Genomic DNA, 21,556 nt, shown 5'->3' with positions numbered 1-21,556 from the left:
GTACTAAACTAAGGAAAGGTTATGGTGGTCCGCTTGGACTGGTCATCGGGGGAAGGAAAGAGGAATGTCGGCTGATAAGGCTTGCCACTAAAGGTGCGGACACACGAGAAGCCAAAAGCGGCTTCGCAAGCTTGGCTTTCGAAGCAGCGCTTTTCCGAGCCCGCTTGCGGGCTGCTTGATAAGCTGGCTTGGGGGGGGGCCGCTGGTCACACACACGAACGCTGTTCCGAAGCACGAACGAAGCACTGTGCAAGAGTCGCGTCCCTTGTTCACTACAATGTTCGGTAGCGTCCCTTGTACTTCGTCTACCTCAAGGTATTCTGAATGATGCCGGAGTCGCATGGCTGTGAGGAAAGATTCCTGTAGTGTCCCATGAGGGGGACGATCGATTGACATATGATCTCAGATAAAAGTGGCAACTGTGTTAATGTTATATATCTATGTCGCTTCATTATTTCCTGAGAGCAGAACATGTCCATTTAGCCTAAATGCGATCCATTGTTCCTTTGCACCTAAAAACCGTGTGCCGCATATGGTGCACAGGTCATCGACTGTTGACTTTTTAGGTGTGAGGAGGATTTGACGAGACGACGATTTTCCTTTTCGGGCAAGTTCGTAAATATTATCCCAGACTCTGACTTTTCATGGAAATGATTTACTTATCAGTACTTAAAGCACCGTACGTGTTGATCAGTTACCCGACGACTTCTATCTGGTTAATTAGTGTTTCTATATGTTTCTAGAAGAAAAACTAAATAACGTGGCGAGGAAATCGGTAATTTTTGTTGCAGAGAACAGCAGGATTGTTTTGTTATTGTCTGTTTATTGCATCACAACCTTGCATTAAACTATACAGGAATGAGATTGCTAACAAACCAGTCAAATTACTGACAGTAATATAAAATAAAGCGACCCTATGCTCCACTAGGAGTTAATAGGAAGAACATTAATATAAATTAAACTAAACAGAAAATCATTTTAAGAGATATTATTATAACAACAAAATGTTAATAGCCTGGCATTTACAGCCAAGCATCACAGTATATCAAACCTAATTATTAAGGAATATAATTTAATATTTATAGAAGATACAATATTGACTGTGGCAAAAGATCTACTTTCCTAGATGTTTTATAATAATTGATGATTGATAATAGACAATATGGTGATGGCTGTTCATTAGGTCTACTGGTTACAGAGGAATGCTGACTTTCTTATGGTTTACCCTACAAATCATCCGACAGTGTAGATATTTCTTGTAAAGTGCAGGTGTATGAAATAAGAGTACACACTATCAATAATAAAGATCTTTAGTAAACTTGAAGAACATTTTACTGCAACTGGGCGCTTTATAGTAATACATGGACACTTCCAATAACGTGTCATTATTCAAACTAAACAGAAATTATCAACAATTTTAAATATAATGAAAAGGGATGTGTTAAGTGTATAAGTGTTTTTAAAAAGTATGTGTCTACTCATGATCAAAACATTTACAGTGTCATAAACATATTTCATGAATACATGTATTGTGAAATGAACTGGGCATTATCTAAGAGTCTGTCAGCTGAGTAATTAATAACAGTAAGTTGATGTTTTAGGAATCCATGGACAACATGAAGCCATTGTATCTTGATTGCAAAACAAGACAGAGAAGTCAAATATTTTAAAAAGAAAACAAACATGTGAGCAATACTTTTAATAGATTCATATCTCATCGACCTAAAGTATCTAAAGCATTAGAATTCTAATAATTTTGTCAACTCTTGTATGTACATGAATATGTGCACCTGCACATGCATGGGTGCATGCACACACATACTCTTTCTCTCTTTCACTTTCTCTCTCTCTTTTGTTCTCTAAATGAGATCCACTAAAAAGGAGCATTTTTACATCAGACAGAAAATCCAAAATTGGGAATTTCATTCACACAAAGACACAAGATTTTCTTTTAAAAACATGTTCATGAACACTTGAATGTGCATGACATTGAATACGTGTGCCCACGCACACAAACACACACAAACTCTTTTTAACTCCATCACTCACACTTGATTGCACATACGTATATCTAAATGCACACACCTATATATATTATACATCTACTATTAATGATCTACTCATGAACAAAAATACTTAAATGTGCAAGTTAAAAGTCAGCATTTGAAGGTGTCCATTGCTGTCTTTAACACTTTTGCCATAATACTTCATTTTCTGACATATTGTCAATAAAATAGGTGTGTATGCCATAAGATGTCATAATTACTCCGCAATGTGTAGTAGGTGTTCAGTTCACTAGCATTATTCTTAATAATTCTTAATTTTCTGTGTGCACTGCGCAGTTTCCTGTTGTCAGCATCAAGCAGGTGCTTTCTCATCTCCTGCACGTCATCTCCTGCACAAAAGAAAGTTTCCAAAAGTTTTAAAAGTTTCATATATATGTTATAAATAGGAATATATGGTATTTAATATGTCTGAGTCATTCAGAACATCATGTTTGCATAGTGATTGTTCAGGTTCATCTTGAAAAGGTAACCTGTAGCATGTTAAAACTAGGCATTATGCCAAGCCAAACTATAAGAGAATATACATTTTAAATTTAGCAGCCATAACCACTGCACTTAAAATCTACTTTTCCATGGCAGCAGCAAAATGATCAAATCCTTAAGTTTGGTAGGTTACGCAAGAAAATCTTATCTACTTAAGTACACAGATCAATAGGAAAGCTAAAGAATTACTGAGAAAAACCAAAAATAAGGCATCTACCACAATGCAAAGCCTTTGTAAGTGAAGGTGGTAGTACTGGTGCAGATAATGTGTGTCTTACCTCACCTGACGCTGCTCAGTTTTTTGTGGAGGGCATATTCAAGAACTCGAAGTTCCAGAATCTTTGCACTATATTTTGTGTACAGGGACTTGCCTAGCAGTTCCTCCAGCTGCACCTGCAATGATCAAAACACAATATGTATTTCTAATGAACTCTTCTCTTTCTCATGCCTTCTCTTCAGATGATGACAGAAAAGGAGCCTATCAGCCTGTGATATATTCAAAGATGCACAAGAAGGGTTAAATGAAATCAGGCATAATAAATAATAGGAATAATTTACAACATAAAGATTATCTTTGTTGGATAAAAAATATGCAGTGGTATTTTGAAGGTAGGAGCCTTTTTTTTCAGCTAAAACTGTTTTATTAAAGTGTATAATCCATGACCTATGCCAGATAGCCAATTTATACCTTAAGCATACTGAGGTCTCGAACATTTGCAATGATTCCATAGGCAGCCTGAAGCACTTCTGTTCCTAGTCCATTAGTGCAGTCCCTGTACAAATAAACCTTCTTTTAGCTTTCTACTATCATGCCAAACGTTCACAAAAAGCTGAGTATTATTTTCATTATATACCAGGAAAAAAAGAGACATTTTTTAATTGGTGGCACAGTTGTATAAGGAGTTATTAGCAGTTAACAATATTCTCGTTCTCTACCTTTGTTTCTTCTTATTGCATAGTGCAATTAAAACCAAAAAATTTTAATAATTGTTATAATTTTTAAAGCATCATCATTATCTTTGTTTCATCTAGGCCTAAGAACGAGTCAAATCATTGTTTGAAACCACACTTGTTTCCTCCTCACAACAAGAACTGAGTAAGGGACTTAAATAAATTTTTAAAAGTTGTCTTACACTTGTAGCCCCTGTATCTTAGCCAAGAAGTGTTCCTCGTCATACTCTGAAACAAACATGGCAAAATGTCAGCATGATTAATTTAAAAAGAATATTTTTTAGAATACATTTATAAGTATCATTGCAGCAAAAACATCAAAATAAAGGACATGCCTATATTAAACTGTTACATGTGCCTTCAGAAAAATTTTGCTGTAAGGGTACAGTAAACATAATATAAATTATATATTAATATACTAGGAGCTAACCTAGATTGCCCTGACTGTACTAACTGCATTATTATAATAATTACATTATTTCGTTATACACATACCTGGCTCATTCTTTGAATCAAAGAATGTTTCATTAGCCTGAAACAAAAGATTTAAGGGTTACATCAATCACCTTAATTGCATTTTGTGTGAACTCTATGAATTCACATGAATATATACTTGCATACCCTCAGACTGTCATCCAAGAACATGTGCACTTGGATGTATTCACACACTTGCACACACACCTGCATTAGACACACTGACATCACTGCTTGAAAGTGCTTTTATGACCAGTTTGAACATGCCTTGTAGCTTATTCTTTTGTATCAAAAGTCTCTCTCAAACACACACACATTGCACCACTTTTGTACTTTTTCTTCTAATTTTATCTTTTCTCATATTTGCATTCCTTTTGTGTCACACATATGTAGCACCATATACACACAGATACACTCATGCTTAGGCACAATGCGCATTCTGCATTTTCCTTTAGTTTCTTCTGCTCAGGTTATTACCATACTCACATCATCACTGCCTCCAACAGCACCTTCAACAGCAGCAGATGGCCCTGAGGCAGCTGTGTTTCGTGCACCTCCAAACAAAATCATTGAGTTCTCACTCATTCCATTAAAGACTCTCATTGGATTAACTTTATCTTCCTTCTTAACTGGGGCAACATCCTCTACTTTAACAGGGTTTAGTCTCGGCTTTGGCATTGGTATTGGCTTTGGACTGTTCAGTTTCTTCAGGTCCTCTAATGCCTTCAGTGGCACCTGTAGGAATGCATCAAAGACATAATGATGTTTCATGGTGGATACTTAACCCTTAGTTATCACTTGCTAATCAAGTTTTCTTGGGATATGCCACCCAATGTTGTTAACATCTGACATGTTTATTCTTAACAAGTGTATGCAATCCGGCTTTGGCAAATTCTTGCCACTTAGTGTTGAGAGTGAGATGATCAGTGTCTGTTTACAACAGAGGAATTTTTCTTTGTTGGAAGCTCACACAAGCAAAAAACAGTAGCATCACACATACCCATACAATTATCAGAGGTGTGTGCACACACATGCTCTCACACACACACACTATGTACATTTGTTAGCCCTGTTCAAGAGTGATATCGTAATTGCTATAAAGGACTTGGAAAAAACACTTTCCATCTACAGCCAGAGGGTAGCATTTGGAAATGGTGATGCAGTGGGTGAGATGAGTCTGTGATGATACTAACAGCCCTGGTGTATAGGTCACTTAGTGGTCTGTATAGAAGGCCAATGATCTTGCTGGCAATCTTCACCATACTCATCAAGCAAACCTTATCTTTGACAGAACACCAAACCACTTGGACAGTTTAAATCTGAGTGTGCTTTTGATCAGGGTAAGATACACTGCTTCAAGTACAAGACCACTAACACTGAAATTGCCTAAGCAAGAACAGGTGCTTTCCTGGCAGGAAAGTTTGTTGTCTTGCACCATGCTGAGGTACTTAAAACTTTGCACCTTTTTTACCGTCTCATTGCCAATAACCAAAGATGTATGAACAGGTTGGTGTTTCCTCCTATCAAGGACAAAGTCAAGTTTTATGTACTCACCATGACAGAGGAATCTGGCAGTATTGCTGTGGAAATCACCATTAGTGACTTCCATTAGAATTATTTCCTATATGGCCCTATTACAAAGTACTTTGAACAGAAAAAAGTCTAACAAATATGGATGAGTGGATTTGCTCTCACCAGAATGTCTCTTGAATCCAAGGGGACTTGCCCACATCTAATGTCTGCCAAATCTCTAGGAATCTTTGGCACAGGTCTTCTTTCTTTTCTTGCATGTTCAGCGATGATATTAGCTGGCTGTGGAAAAAAGCTAATACACATTGTATCACTCTGTATTCAGGTTGTATAGTTTGTAGACTTCATATAGGATCTATACAGCACTGTTTTTCTTAGAGCATATTCTTTCTCTGGCATTTAAATGAAACTTCCCATATGAAACAACCATCCATTTATCAAACCAATCAAGTCTATCCCTCTCCTCAGCCAACGGAAATAGTAAAATACTTGGTCTGTCCTTTAGATATTCTACTTATTGCATGATAATTAAACTCTCCTTAGTTTTAACATTTAACACATGATGCATTGAATGCTGCATGTCCACAATGTCACAGATTTTGTAACATAAGAATACATACCTCCTCAGGATTTTTACGAAAGCTTTGCACAACAGTGCTGTTAAGAATGTTGCCAGCACTCGGACGTTCTTGAGGGTCTTTGGTCAGCATTCGTAAGATTGTTTCTCTCAGTCCTTCACTGTAGATTTCTGGCAAAGGTACATTCTATTTAAAAAAAATCAGAAGTATTATTATTAAATGTATTCAGTATAATGCATGTGCTGCCTCTCTCTCTCTCACTCACATGCATGCATGCACTCGCCCGCGCACACACACATTCAATGACAACCACCACTACAAACACAGCATCAGCAGATCACACTACATTCACTAAAAATCTGATTTTGTTCAATTTAAAACTTTGGGTTCTTCAAGTTGTAATTGTCTGAGGTTGTATGAATCAGTAACAAAAAGATCCATGTCCAGAGAAATGAAATGAAAGGCTACAACATACAATCTGATTTGTTGCACTAAAACTAATCTGGCAGCAAAGAGGATAGAGCAGTTCATATGATGAAGATTTACCCTGCCACCCATGACTTGAAACAGCAGAAACATGAGGCCCATTTCTTCCTCTTTGGATTTCATGCTTGCAATATCATAAAACACACATCCAAGGCTCCAGATATCAGTCTGCAACATGAAACAAGCGCTGAAGCAAGTTATAATCATGTGTGTGTATCATGTGCACAGGCTTAAATACAGGTGTCAGCATAAATATATCTTGAATAGAAAGTAAGGCAAAATGATACATCAATGAGGCTCTGTATAAATTCTTCCATATTTATTTCACTTTTTTAAATTGATGATAAATGGAGAGAATTGGATGTCTATTGACCTGATATATCACACAATGCACAGATCGCCTGCTAGAATTAAGTTGCAGTGTAGCTTTGAAACATTACAAATACCTTTGAATTGTATGGTTTCTGATTCAGCATCTCTGGACTGAGATATACAATAGTTCCAGCCACAGTTGTGGCCATGTCTTGCGGACCAGCCAGTTTCCTGCAAAGTAAAGTGATTTCCACTGAGAGGAATATAGCTTTTGTATCATGATATTTTAAATTTTAACATTAAGGTACCTGCAGGCAACCTTAAGTAACACCCTACTTAAGATTTTGTGCACCCAGGAACTAAGGACACCCATGAACACTAATCAGTCTAGTGCCAGTAAGGGTTGACACTTGTCAGTTCACCTCCTCAAGGAGAAATGTGGCTTATAAATTCTATTCTTATTCTTCTATCATTGTCCTCATCATCATCATTATTATTATCAGCAACATCTAGATAAACATATTAGTGTATCGGGTAATTATTTAGGCTGGAGTTGGTAGATGCATGGATGGAGACATTAATTCCAGTAACTTCCCTTACCTTGCTAGTCCAAGATCCCCAAGGCGCAGACCACCAGTGCCAGTGATATAAATATTCTGTGGCTTCAGGTCCCTGTGGAGTACTACAGGATCATGAGTATGCATGTACTGGAACAAAAGAGTGAAGAGCATCTAAAATACATGTAAGTGCATCAATATTCACACCTCGTATTAACAAATTAATTCTTAATGTCAATGCTTGAAAATTATGAATACTCAGCAGTACAGCATTTTAAGAAGTTTATTTAAATTTATGTACTGCAACAAAAATTCAAATTATTGTTTTTTTTCTGTAATTTGTTATATTGCTCAGCATCTTATAAATGGTGTTTATGTATCTCATAAACTTAGAAGGTCTACAAGAGTGCAACTTAATCCCCAACCCACCAAATGTTTCAGTTGATCTTAGTGTGAGATACTATTTCCCATTTGTGTGAATACCCCCTCCTTCCCCACCCACATTAATATTTTGCTACAGGAATGGGGTTACAGCATCAGTAGTGTGACATAACTTTAATAAAGCTAAATAAAACATACAGGCATGGGTAAGAAAACAAATTAGACCTATAACCTGGAGAGAAATATAATGTGACAAGCAAATTTAGTTTACATTGCCGATTGATAAACCATTCTCTTCAAACTGTTCAGTTTTTACTTCCATAATTATAATTTTATAAATTTATCTGCTGTTTATAGCTGTATGATCTCAGTTGGCTTTTTTCATTTTGTGAGACTAGATGTGTATTTTTCAAGGAATAGCGTCAACAACATATAAACTAAACTCAGTGCCTCCTAGTAAAGTGTTCACTAAAATTTATTAGCTCAGCTATCATATCCTGCTATAGGTAACGATCTTTCCAGATGCTCTAAACAGTCTTACATGTTCCAATAAAAGAAATGTTGTCTCGACTTTATAAAGATCGCAAAGTTCATCTTGAATTGTAAACGTGTTGATACTTCTCGGCATGTTTCTCGAGAATGAAGGCCTGTTTATTCACACTTATTTGGGGAAATAGTATCATACCGAGCTCAAACCAGTGTTTTGAAGAAAGCAAGTTGTTCACTACAGTATACTTTCACATCGTAGATATTGAGAACAGAAGACATAAGTCTAAAAAGCTAGCTGTCAGTTGTTGTAATCCACCTCTTAAGCAATTTTTTTAGTCAGTTATTCATCCATCGATCAATCCAGAGAGAGAGAGAGAGAACGGTGAGAGAAATAAGGATTCAGATGCTTACGTTCAGCCCCGATGCAGCCTGCATCAACCAGCAGGTAATGAGTTTTTCGGGTAGGTTCTTGAAGCCCAGATGTTTGATGAACTTTTCGAGGTCTCCAGCAGCGCAGAACTCCATGATGATGCACAGGTACGGGTGCCTCATGTACGAGTTGACGTGGTGCACCAGGTAGGGGTTGCTCAGATTCTGTAAAAGCTTGGCTTCGTCCTTAGCTCGCTCCCTGAAATCCTCTGGAATCTTCCTCAGGTCGACTGTCTTCATGGCAAGCTGTAAAAGACATTCCCTGTATTCTAAGCGTGACATGTACAAACAGGAAGTGTCTTGATCATTACGTTTATTATGTTTAAATATAAGGGTCGCTGGTTCGATACTCGCCTGGGATTGTGGCTGTAACAAAGAGCGCATCGACTTTGGCGCTTCCTTACCCATACCTCTCTCTTCGCCTCCTGCCTATTTATCAAACAAGAAAGCGGAGAGCCGAGTGGTACTATTAGAGCAAATGTGTCTCAGATCGAAACGCCGGTTTAGTACCCATAGAGCTCAGCAAACTTCCTCCAGTTCATCCAGCTGTTGACTTAGAGGGCTGGGGAAGGAAACGACAGTGAGGACGAGATGGGCACCTATACCTCACAGAAAAATTGTAGTCCTGAAAAAAAGCAATGTGTCCTGTAACATCTTACCTCCATCGCCGCCCTCAATGACCGAAAGGTGAAGGGACTACCGTTTCCTTCCACATCATACACGTACCCGATTTGTCAGAGATGGCAATAGAAGGAGAGGGTGGGCTCTGGCTTTTATATTCCGGATTCTTTTTCACAATATTATTATGAAGATCGAGGGCTTTGTTTCTTTGTTTTCTTTGGTGCCTCGGAGTTTTTTTTCCAGTGTACGTGGTTTGAAGCCACAGGTTTGTCCGTGCGTGCGTGTCTGTCTGTGTAGTGGGGAGAGCTGCAGGACATGTTCAGGGGTCGGTGAACCCGTCTTGCACGTGCTGACAGCCTGCGGTCCGTCGTTGACCTGGACGTATCTACGTCATTGTGCGGTGCATGAATTTTGTGACAGTTTTATTTTTTATTTTATTTATCTGTTTATTGATTCGGTGGTAAGGTAAGAGAGGAAGGAAACGGGACTATCCAAAAAGAACCCTCAACTGCTGGAAGCCCAGTATCCATCGGGAAGTGTTTCCATGGGACGATAAACCTTTGTCCAGAAATCGGAAATCCCCGATTTCCTAGACATCTGTTTATAAATGCAATATGTTGTTTGATCGACAGATGTTCAAAGATCTTTATTTTGATAAAGATCTCTTTTCGTCTGGTTCCTACAATGTTTGACATCTTACCCGCAATATCTTTGCTGCCTTGTTTTCGCTGTTATAATAATTAATCATTTTAATTTCTCAATCAACGTACAGCTGTAGGTCGTCCTAATTTTAGGTTAGGAATACTTTATCGTTAGCTTAGTGAACTCCTTATACTGGAAATTCTAATTATTTCTCCCTGGCAAGTCTCTTAATTTAACAAATCTTGATCTGTCCGGTGCAATATTTTCAATTTTAAGTCTAGTCATATATATTCTCCATTAGTCGGTGTATTTAGGTCACGGCCATGACATATCAGACTGCGACATAAACCAAATATAAACGCAGGAAAAGAAACAAAAGTTGTAAAAGTTTGCTTACCGGAGGGCCATCTTTGTCGCTTTTAAGTAAGTACACTACTCCGAATCCTCCTTTGCCCAGCTCTCCAGCTATAAAGTAAGTTGGGTTGGCCATCTTTTCCACCCGTTTATCGAAGTCAGTTGCACGAAGTCTGCTGTAGTGGGCGGTTTTCCCAAACTAGGCGTCGTACCGTACTTACCACAGTGCGGGCTCGCTGACAACAAAAAGCCTGCATGAATAAAGCTGCCAACCCCAGCTACTATTATTAGCAGCAAGTGCTTCTAGGTCAAGTGATGTGTCTGTATACAGATCATTTGCTGCATTATCGACATCTTTTACTGAAGATAAGAAGATGGTGTATCAGTTTAACAGTTTCGTATAGCCATATACAGACTCTCATTTTCAACCTCTCAAACCCAACAAGGGTATCGAACACGCTGCGAAACTGTTACACCCTGTTGATTCTGTTTCGGTTGTCGAGTTCTCCGTCTTGCAGTGAATACCCAGCAACCCTGAAGCTGACTTGAACAGAAAACATATCTGGCCTGTCATCGAAACCCTTATCACTGACACTTGTTGATTTATTTGTTGAACTGAGCAAGAGAACTTTTATTTCCGGTCAAAGAAAGCAGATGATACACGTTCTTCTATTATTATTATTACTATTATTATTATTTAACTTGAAGATCATCACCTGCTCTGCTGCATGCAGAATATTAACAACTGTAGAGCTATTTTTCCACTGAATATGGTAAAAACCCGGAAGATTTAGCTTAGTAGCAACTATGAAATGCCGCATTTTGCCTCTTAGAGTTAGTTTTGTTTATATTATCAGTAAAGACGTATTTTTGAGCATTTCATTTACTGCCTCTTATCTTGGGACCACTTTACCATCTACCCTTCTACAAGACCTGTGTTTTGATGTACACCACACAACTGTAGGAATCTACCCTGTCACCTTTGGTGTTCAGTGAGGCAACTCGCTTTCTTCGCCGCCCGGAGGTTTTAAAAAAAAAAAACTCTGTTCAAGTCTATTTTTGTCCACATTATTTTCCCGATGACTTTACTCTTCTCGCGCTGTCTTTACATCGACATGTCGACCAACCTTTCCCAAGTGGGGCAGTCGTTGTTGCTATGACTGGGCACGTCGGCCACCAGAGAACGACAACCCAGCCTTACAACACACCTTATCCGTGTGCATGGGATCGAGTAGCCTACCTTCTTTTAATTGTTTTGTGTTCTAGTTCAGCCGTTCGTTGTGCGTTGACAAACGGTCACATTTCAGCCGACAAGGCCCGCACCTGTGCTAGGACTGTCCCCACAGGTGTGACAAGCCTTCCTGTCCCCGCTCCACGAACAGTTTCGTCGCACAGGTGTGTCAGTGAGTTGTGAACTCCAGGCAGTATAGTTGTGGCCGTGGTCTCCGGAGGTACCTGGCGCCTCACACGGTGGATTAGCAACAGTGGAGACTGTGATTAACTGTGATCTGTCTTGGTTTTTATCGCCTTCCGGTTTGGTGAGCCGTTTCGAGGACACGGGGCTTGCCAGGCACGATGATGGCAGCCTGTGCTACAGCAGGGTCTCCTGGGGACTGGAAATTCGTTCGAAATTTAGGCTCTGGGGCCTTTGGAACCGTCTACCTGGTCGAAAGAGGGTCAGATCTGGTAAGTCGGTTGAGGTGAACCTCTCACAGCCTCACTTTAAAAATTGAAACATGGATAACATTCGTGTACAGTTATTTTCTAAATTAAAAAAGCAAAAAAATTAAACTGTACAAATGTATAACTTTTGTCGTCGTTGTAAACAGCCTTTGATCGCCATGCGAAATCGAAATGAAAAGATGCAATAGTTACTAGAGAAGTAGGTAAGTGGTAAGATGTTTCAGTAGCTACTAGAGCAAGAGGTAAGATTGTACGATGCCTCAGTTTCGGTTTTCTGTCTAACGTTCGTTATCTGCCTCTCCACTCCGATGGTCTAACCTCTCCGTCCTCTGTCTACACACCGCCTACAGTTGTCGAGTGTGTGATCTTGACAACCATTGTCTATAGTTTGGGGTTTTCTTTATTGTCTTCAGTTCTTTTTCTACCAACCCCCTTTCCTCCCTCTTGTTATCTACATTCTCTTTCTTCTTCTTCAATCCCCGCCTCCACTTTGTCTGCAGTTCGATTTTCGTACCCGCTTTTTCTTCAGGGTCCACAGTTCGTCAACCCTCACTTTTCTCCTCCCGCTAACGGAACAGCTCGTTCTCTGCCACCTGTTGTTAGTTTGTTCTTCCTCTTTTTTGTCTTCAGTTCGCCTTGAAGGAGATCGATCTTCATCGAGCCCCAGATAAGGAGAAGGAGGCAGCGGAGAAGGAGCGCGAGGCGCTGAAGCTGCTGGCACATGAACACGTGGTCGGTTACGTGGACAGCGTGATGGTCAAGGACTACCTCTGCATCCTCACCGAGTACTGCCAGGGGGGTGACATGGCGGTTTTCCTCCAGAACATCAGTAAAGCGGTGCCGGAAAGCCTTCTGCTGTGCTGGCTCTACCAGATGGCGTGCGCGCTGGAGGTAAGCACGTGACCTTTGCCTTGTAACTACTGGTGGACCAGGATAGGTTGTAAGCTACTGACTTTCAAGATATTTAATGATGGAATGATTTTGGTTGACTAGACGGGCCAGCTAATGTGACATCTCAGAAACTCTGAAAGCTTCGGACTAGAATCATTAGATTGTTTCCGTAACAGCAGACAAATATCCCAGAGCACAGGCAGAAGGAAATGAACAGTTCTGCGGCCAGCAAAAACCAAATCAAGACTGGCTTTTGTGTGTTGTGCATACTGGATAAATGCGCAAACATTGGACAGCTGGTCTGCCTGTCTTGCATGTTAAGGAGAGAAGAAGGGGAGACGAAGTTAAACCAGCCATAGCAACTCGTTTAGCATTTCAAAAGTATGCTATGATGGCAAGAAAATCTGTGATGATAAAAAAGTGTAAATTTTCATGATAATTATCATTTTCTTAACCAGACAAAGGTGAGAATCGTGCAAAGTGCAAAAGTAGCGTTAAATGCAGGGGTTTCCCTCCCTTTAACAACATCCGGGATCTTCTCTTATCAATGATCCTTGACACCGATATCAATCGCTTTGGAATTTGCCCTGCAATCCACTCTGTCAGTAGGGGGGGAAAAACGTCAGCAATACCTGGCTTGGTCCTTTATTTGAAAGTAAGCAGTATGCATACCCGGTCACTCTTATCGCGCCTTACACCTTCTGCATCTCGTCTGGTGATGACTGGGATATAAGACACCAAGGTATCAACATAGCCTATAGTTTTCGAGGTATTTTAGTTTATTCCTTCTTACTCCTCGAGGAGCATAGGGCCGCACCAACATCTCTCCAGTTTTGGGCAGCACCTGTCAGTTGTGATCATGTGGTTCCGACGTCCTTTGCCTCGCTCTCGACTGTTCTTTTCCAAGTCTGCTTTGGTCTCTTGCTGTTGTTACTGGGTCTTCCTTGAGTGCCTCTGGGGATATGCCATCAGGACTTGCTGCTTTGCCGCTTTGCATGATTTTGATAGCTCTGGTGATTTCTGTTTTAGTGGGAGGGTTGGTGTTGACGTGAAGTTGTTTGGTTGCTGGTGGTATGTCAGATAAAGATGGTGGGCGAGGTCGGTTCAGAATCTGTTCGAAGTGCTCCATCCAGTGTTCTCTTTGTCCTGCATCGTTTGTTATAGTCTTGTCGTCTTTGTCTTTTACTGGCTTGTTTGTGTTAATGTTCCTGCCAGAAAGAGTTTGTTATTTCGAATAACCACTTCATGTTTCCCTGTATAGCCACTGTCTTTGCTTCCTCTGTCAGTTAATGGATGAAGCGTGTCTTGTCCTCCCTGACAGACATCTTTACTTGGCTAAGAATGTGTTTTGCCCTGTGTCAACAGTACATGCACGGTGGCCATCCAGTAATCTTACACAGAGATTTGAAGCCAAGCAACATCTACCTGACCGCTAAAGGAGATATAAAACTGGGAGATCTAGGAATCGCCAGGTAAGTCTTTTCGTGCGCCTTTCTGTCTCTCTCATCCCTCTTTCCTAATTCATTACCAATAAAGGAAAGTTTTAAATGACCGGTCTTCCTGAAACAGTTGTGTGTGCCATTCCAAAATACCTAGCCATTTTCAAAGATGCTATTATGGTATGACATGAGTGAGTGTCGATTCTGCCTGACATAAATGTTGTTTCATATACTTGTAGACTTTAAGTGTGCAGTTTGTTTTTATATAAATTATGACATAAGCTATAATATGTTTCTGTTCTCACATGCTTTCTTTGTGTTGCCCGGGCTGGATTATTGCAGCTCTCTGGTTATTGTTCTATGTAACCACCTACTAAACAAAGGGCTCAGGACAGTGTTGTTCGTATTGTCTTCTAAAGTTAAAAAGCAGACCATGCTATATCCCTCCTCTGGGGGCTATACTGGCTGCTTATTCCAGCTACTGACGCCATCCAACGGAATTTGTTCGGTCTGCTTGTGCTGACCGTTGCTTTGAGCCACACTATATGAAGTTCTCTTCCCTTTCTCTTCAAACTGTCTACATTTGAAGCTTTCAAGTCCACCTTTCAAGTCCGCATTTTTTCAGAAATATCACTCATAACCCAGCAACCCCTTCGCTAAATCCTCATTTCCCCGTGTTCGTCTATGCACTTCGTTTATGTTTGGCGCGGTGTCATCCGTAGACCGTATGCCGTTCCTTGTATTTGTTCGTTAAATGTCAAACTGTCATTTTTAGTCTTTTGTACACTGGACATTGAACTCGCTTCCATACGAGGAACTGTGCTCTACTTATTTTTACTAATAATTTTCTTATCATGTGCATATTGTGTAAACTAGTGACTTGAAAAGCAAAAAGTTCTATATTTAATCACACTAGCATCATTGCTGAGTAATGAATTATTTTAACTGATTTTCTGTTCTGTCTGGCCTGATCTCGCTTAAAGGATCCTGACACACCCAAAATCTCTTGCAACAACGTTTTGTGGTACACCATGCTACATGAGCCCGGAAGTGATTCAAGAGAAGGCGTACGATGCCAAGGTAGCGGCGGAAGTTTCTGAATTTCTAAAGAACGGTTACAGTTTGAAAGCGCCATGACGTCATCAGATGCTATCTTGGTAGTCCTGCTGTCAGAAATATGTCCAGAACATGCTGATCCTGTGTGTTTGCGGATCTTTTAACTACGGGATCAGATCTCTGCTTCCTGAAGTCATGGTGATGAATGTCAGGACAGCTTAGTCATTATGAAATTGTTAGATGCTCAACTTGTCATCAGTTACCAAGATGGCGTCTGATGCTGTCGCCTTAGCGTCGACAAGCAAACACCGCTACCCTCTATATTGTGCACCTGTTAGATCAGCACATAATCGCACTGTTCTAAAATAACATTCCTTTCAAACAAGTTTAGAAATAATATAAAGCGTGACTGGATTTGGTTGGTTCGTGAAAACATGTGACTGCATGAGCGCGCGCGGACACACACACAAAAGTACGCACGAGCACTCTCTACACTTTGCACAGAGCATTCATTTGTTCATTTATCCTAAAGATGGATGAAGAAAAACTTACGGATAAGACAATATACTTTTTACCTGGTGCAGACAGATATTTGGAGCCTGGGCTGTGTCCTTGTCGAGATGGCCACTGAGGAGAAAGCATTCAATGGAACATCGCTGATCACTCTGTTTCGAGTGATAGTGAATCAAGAGGTAAGGAAACCTGAATAAATTTCATTCAGTTGTGGAGCAGCCGACTTCACGTCTGGGTTTTCCAAATTAATCATCAAGTTTTATCTTTAATTATACATATTTTCTTTAAAATACTATTGGTTCCAAAAGATTATATCAAAAAGAAAGCGCATATTCAATTCTAAAATTATATTGTATAAGGCAGTTTCCCTGCTTTGCTTACCTACTTACGACTTTTTAAAGGGGTGCACAGCAGTCCATGCACTTTAGAACACCCGTGGATCGTTCGCTTGCAGATAAAGCCCCTTCCCCCCGAGGTGTACAGCCCGGGATTGTCCGAGCTGGTGAGGAACATGATGAAGCTAAATCCCGTCGACCGGCCAACGGCCTCCGAAATCCTCGACACTCAGCTTCTGCAGGAGACATTAGAAAAAAGAAAGACGGTAAGGTTGTGGATTATTATGAAGATGATAGAAACGATAGACTAGTTATAAGGAGTTTAAGGAAACCGTGGTCAGAGAAAATAGATGCTAAGCACGAAAGAAAGATTTAGAAAAAGAAAACAACAATTATTCTGAAAATAATATTTAACTGATTTTATTGGAGAGGACGTTGATATAAACATCACGGAAATATGCTCCTGGAGTGTAAACGTGTGTTAAGGACCAGTATTAAAGGCTTCTCTTGTTTTATTCTTGAAAGTGGTTTGCGGTTTCCATATTACACAAAGTAAAACGCTAAAATCTTTGAGGGAGCAAATCACATGAACACTATAGCCTATTACAGTGATTCTTCTGTATTATTATGCATTGCGGATGCTATGGTATTATTATGCTGGTTCTAAAAAAGCCTTTTCATATTAAGTAGTCGATCACCTGTTTACAAATGCAATCGGCGGACACTAAAAAACAACATACATTGTTGATCATCTTTCATGAACAAATGTTGATGAAATTAAGTCTATTTGTATGTTTCTGTGTTTAAATGAAAAGTATAGTTTAATTAATGGGTATACTAAGAATTATAATCAAGTCTTTATAATATATGTAATATAACTGGGCATCGAACATAATAATGGTATAATTGTACAAAATGTGTTTTATTGCAGTGTATATTTTACATATGTAATTATAGTCACGTTGTAATTGCAGTACGATATAGTATCACATAAGGTGAATGTACAATTATAAACACCTTTCCAGAGCCAGAAAAGCTGCCCAGTAATATTACTAATGGCCGTTTCCTAATTTCTTAGCCTCAAGACTGGCTTACCCATTACAAGTTCCTCGACTTCCTTGATGGCCAAGGTACGGAAACCTGCGATAGTCGGCCGATAAGCCTGTCGTTGTTGTCTGGAACGATACCAGACAAGTCTTTCGAGAACTTTTATGATAAGAGAAACAGATCACCTACAGGAAGAATCCATTACGATGCCACTGTGGTAGATAAAGGCCATCGAACTCTGAAACACAGCAAGAAGAACCTGGACGCAGTGTACAGATACTCAGGTTCATCGTCTTCCTCCTCCTGCTCTCCTCCTCTTCCTCGCCCTCCCTGATGGCAACAGTTGTACAGAGTATGACATCAACACTCAGACCTGACCAGGTATGTTCTGTGTCTGAAAGAATATACTCTGCTGCGTGGATCCTTCATGATATTTTTCTGTAGTCTCTCTCTCTTTCAGGTGGGAAGGGCTACAAGGGCCACAAAGGTGTAGTCGCTGCTACCCATATTTGTCTACAATGTAACCCACGATACTGAATAAGTAAAAATGTTATGTAATGTTCAAGTGTAGCAGCATAATGTTTGTGATAAAAATACATAGAAAATGTTTGTGTATGTGTCTGCGTGTATTTGTGCGTGTATGCTTGTTTGTATGCGTGTGTCAGTTGAAAGAAAACTCATCTAGACTGCAATTCCCTGATTTAAATATAGAGTTCAAATTATTTCTCATTCTCATTTTCTCTCTCTATCTCTCAATCTATGAATTTGTCTCTCTCTCCACACACACACGAGATGTGTAATTTCCCCCTCCCCTTTTTTTCATCCTTCTCTGCCATGGTTCTGCACTGCTGGAATGATTCTTCTTCTTCTGTGATACCCCTCAGCTTCTCCGGTGTGACCCTCTTTATGACCTCAACGCCATCAAAACGTGTCCTCTTGATGATCCCCTTGAACATGCATGGGGGGAGTCACATGGAGCAAAAGCAGACGAGTAGGGGGGTTCTTTCTGTACGGTGATATTCTTCTCGGCCAGGAACTGCCGGATGTTTAGGAGGTTGTCAGCAGGTGCAACCTGTGGTGAAGTAGAGGGTCGTCACATTGGAGCTGAGGGGCATCCCACAGGAATCTTTCCAGCTGTGCAGAGAATCCTGGTAGAGAAAAATAGAAACGTGAATTACACTCGAGGCGGATTATTTTGAAGGGGAAATTTGTTTGGAATTGAAATTATTGTTTGAAATACCGGTACCGTTAGTTTTCAGGAACACCTCGTATCTATGTGTATGTGTGTGAGAGAGAGACATTGAAACGTATGTGTACTGTATAAATGCATACACAATAATTATACGTGACAAATTGTTTTCTATTTTTTTTTAATTAGGTACCAAGCACTGCAGGTCAGTATTTTATCTGTGTTGAAGAGGAAAGAGCCAATTTAGAATTTAGCTAATTTAGAATTCTGAAGTAACAGTTTTTTTTCCAAACTTCTAGAAGTTAAGCTGGTAGAGGAAAGTTCTTTACGGAAGTTATTAGTAGGCAAGTAACTGGGCCTTAGTGACCTGAATGCACCTAAGTGTCGTTGGAAACTTTCTGTGTTCACAGCTGACGCTGATCTTGCAAAGCAGATGGAAATATTGAATAAGTAAGTACATCCCTGACCTCTGCTGACCCTCATAACTGCAGTTTGCGCATGTCTGTAGAGTTGGTGGGAGGGTGGGGAAATGTGTGGAGGGTGTAGGTGCTTCGTACGTGACCCTCACGAATTTTTGCATACTACAAGTTATGCTTAAAGAAAAACATTCTCACCTTTGTTGCGTAAGATTACAAAGCGTTCAGTAACTGTTGTTTTCTCTATATCTTCGAGCGGATGAAAGGTTTGGAGGTGAGACAAGAGCGTGTATTCAAAGTTGTTTCTGTCGTGTTTCAGTCTCGTTAGCGAATCTGTAGGAGGGGACTCCTTTGTCTCAGCAATGAGGACTGTGCGCTCAAGACATAATGCATACCAAACAGTGGTTTGTAAAAAATACTTCTCGTGCTTTGTTACCTTTGTGCCACAAGTATCAGTACATGTGTCATAAGTGTCACTTCTTGTGTCACGAGTGCATCTGCTTGTGTCGTGCTTTCTGTATGTGTGCCCGTGTTTGTCTGTGTGTGTGTGAGAGAGCAAGAGAAAGATTTTCTTCATTTTCTTTTCACACTTTTTCAGAAGCTTAAACGATTTACTTGCTTGTAGTCTCCTCGGTCTAGCAAAATGATGCATTCAGTAAGCTGTACAGACAGTTGCTTAGAACGGTCAGCACACAAACATGTTCTTTTTTCTTGCTTGCAGCAAACGCTACGAGACCTGTTTAAAGACAACTATGAAACCCTGATACCTGCCCTCCTCCTCATGCTCCTGAGCAAGAGTTTTCGACCTTCACATTAAAAGTTTTCGACCTTCACATTAAAGAATCTCTTCAGCATCTGCGTGTCCAGCATAACCACAATCCGTTTTGTTGGCCATCATGAGCTCCTCGTATAATCTTCGTGGCATTGGCATAGATTGTGATATCTTCAACTGTAATTTTAAACTGTTCATTTCTTTTGCATTGTACCAATATTTAAGTAGATATTTCTTAACTGTATAACTACCAACATATATTGTGTACAATAAATGTATTTATGATAGTTTTAGGAACGGAAGTTATAATGCAGGTGTAGAACATGTTTGTCCATAGTGCCACCTCAGTTTTTAACTTTAAAGGTAAAGATCACGAAACTGATAGTTTTCTAGACACTAGCGGCGTCTGTATATTTTTTCGCACCTGTTTTGAACTGTTTTCTTCCCTGTGTTATTATTCCCGTCATCGACAGTGCAGAAGGATAATCTGGCCACAGACATACATATCACACATACATATCAGTGTATAAAGAACGAGCTCAGTGCCTACAAGTCAGTGTGTAGAGAGAATAATGTCTGGCCCTGTGTATACAGGTCTGTGTGTAGAGAGAATAATGTCTGGCCCTGTGTATACAGGTCTGTGTGTAGAGATACCTATGTCTGGGCCTGTGTATACAGCTCTGTGTGTAGAGAGAATAATGTCCAGGACCTGTGCTGTGACATGTGAATGGGACTAGCATATGTCTATGTTCTGATGCTTACTTCAGGTGTTGACAACCTAAATATTCTCTACATCAGATCAGTTGTAGGGAAATGTCTATGTTCGCGTATTCTCTGTCGACATCAGCGATAGAAGTGAACTATGAATGTGTTACCGAGAAAATCATTTATCGTATGCATTAAGAAATTTTGTGTGCCTTGGGTTAGATCCCAGTGATGACGATTTTCATCGTCTTGTATGTAATGTGTGTGAATGAGTGCACAAGTATGTAAAACGAAAATGCTATGGTACAATGAAAAACAATCTGGGCCCTCAGCAATATTGTTTGCAGGCAAACATTTTCACCGTGTTGCTGTCTATCCAGACTGCTTACAGCAAGCTGAAGTGTGTAAAATGGTATAGTACTGAACACATATGAACACAAGGACAACTGCTTGTTTCCTACTGTTGATGGCATCTGTCTCTGATTATTCTGGAGTCCCGGGTAGACATGCAAGGATGACTGCAAGTTGTGGTACATCTTTAAACAATAAAGTCCTTCTGGGACATTCATCTTTTTATCCTTAAGTCTGTTATTTGTATTCTTTATAATTTTCGTTATATATATATATTTTTTTAGCGGCTCGAAATGATCTCGTGTTTGTCAGGTGATAATTCAGGGTCTCCCTTTCAAGGTGCAGCGACTGCGCTGTTCCCGGTGCTTGGGGACCAACTGTACCTGCAAGAGGGGAGACACAAACCTCACCGCAGCGACCTCTGCCACCGATGTCGCTCTGGTCGCCGCTGTCGGAGTTACCCGTACTGACAGCCAGCTTCCCCTATTACCCTCCTTGCTTCCTTGTAATCCTTGGCTGCTTGTTTCCAATGTCAAGATGCTAGTTTCTGACGGCTTGAGGTTCTTCACTTTCCACGCACCTATTATCGTACCCGTTATCGTTTGCCACACAACGGCAAAATTCGTTATTACCCAACGCCAGTATCAAGAACCATGTTGAGAACAGTTGTTGTTTGTTTGTGTTTTAGGCCGTGCCAGCAACTAGGGCTATATCACGGCAATAAAAGTAATTTTAAATTTAAAGGTTTCGGGGTAAATCTTCGCAAGTCATGTATCTTTAAAAACAAACCAACATAGTAAGTGAAC

At 40.1% G+C, this 21,556-nt stretch overlaps 2 protein-coding genes across 3 annotated transcripts; one reads left to right on the top strand and one right to left on the bottom strand.

Annotated features, from left to right (window-relative positions):
* Window positions 1–803: 803 nt before the first annotated feature.
* Window positions 804–10,571, bottom strand: LOC112572445 (serine/threonine-protein kinase Nek4-like). Its single transcript, XM_025252134.1, has 13 exons — window positions 10,397–10,571; window positions 8,719–8,982; window positions 7,481–7,587; window positions 7,015–7,111; window positions 6,629–6,736; window positions 6,125–6,268; window positions 5,670–5,786; window positions 4,461–4,709; window positions 3,996–4,032; window positions 3,683–3,728; window positions 3,238–3,322; window positions 2,828–2,942; window positions 804–2,395 (listed from the first exon to the last, which is right to left on the bottom strand). The coding sequence occupies exons 1-12, from the start codon at window positions 10,487–10,489 to the stop codon at window positions 2,829–2,831; spliced, it is 1,461 nt and encodes a 486-aa protein (XP_025107919.1). The 5' UTR covers window positions 10,490–10,571; the 3' UTR covers window positions 804–2,395; window position 2,828.
* A 151-nt stretch (window positions 10,572–10,722) lies between these two features.
* Window positions 10,723–20,973, top strand: LOC112572447 (serine/threonine-protein kinase Nek6-like). Of its 2 annotated transcripts, XM_025252137.1 has the most exons (12): window positions 10,723–12,039; window positions 12,667–12,927; window positions 14,293–14,399; window positions 15,350–15,446; window positions 16,007–16,114; window positions 16,390–16,536; window positions 17,349–17,698; window positions 18,696–18,711; window positions 18,917–18,956; window positions 19,242–19,326; window positions 19,644–20,246; window positions 20,289–20,973. In XM_025252137.1, the coding sequence occupies exons 1-7, from the start codon at window positions 11,929–11,931 to the stop codon at window positions 17,649–17,651; spliced, it is 1,134 nt and encodes a 377-aa protein (XP_025107922.1). In that variant the 5' UTR covers window positions 10,723–11,928; the 3' UTR covers window positions 17,652–17,698; window positions 18,696–18,711; window positions 18,917–18,956; window positions 19,242–19,326; window positions 19,644–20,246; window positions 20,289–20,973. The 2 variants fall into 2 exon arrangements, with proteins under 2 accessions (XP_025107922.1, XP_025107921.1); XM_025252136.1 differs by having other exon boundaries at window positions 19,644–20,973.
* The last annotated feature ends 583 nt before the right edge of the window (window positions 20,974–21,556 follow it).

This window comes from Pomacea canaliculata, linkage group LG9, assembly GCF_003073045.1.
Source record: "Pomacea canaliculata isolate SZHN2017 linkage group LG9, ASM307304v1, whole genome shotgun sequence".
Lineage (NCBI taxonomy): Eukaryota > Metazoa > Mollusca > Gastropoda > Architaenioglossa > Ampullariidae > Pomacea > Pomacea canaliculata.
This window is presented reverse-complemented; position numbering and strand designations above follow the sequence as displayed.

Bases quoted from the DNA above. Each gene is read 5' to 3' on its own strand.
- LOC112572445 (XM_025252134.1), bottom strand. From the start codon at position 10,489: ATGGCCAACCCAACTTACTTTATAGCTGGAGAGCTGGGCAAAGGAGGA. The intron at 8,983-10,396 runs GTAAGCAAACTT...TGTCTTTTACAG, and splicing joins GCGACAAAGATGGCCCTCCG to CTTGCCATGAAGACAGTCGA. The intron at 3,323-3,682 runs GTAAGACAACTT...TTATTTGTACAG, and splicing joins AAGATACAGGGGCTACAAGT to GGACTGCACTAATGGACTAG.
- LOC112572447 (XM_025252137.1), top strand. From the start codon at position 11,929: ATGATGGCAGCCTGTGCTACAGCAGGGTCTCCTGGGGACTGGAAATTC. The intron at 16,115-16,389 runs GTAAGGAAACCT...GTTCGCTTGCAG, and splicing joins GAGTGATAGTGAATCAAGAG to ATAAAGCCCCTTCCCCCCGA. The intron at 16,537-17,348 runs GTAAGGTTGTGG...CTAATTTCTTAG, and splicing joins CATTAGAAAAAAGAAAGACG to CCTCAAGACTGGCTTACCCA.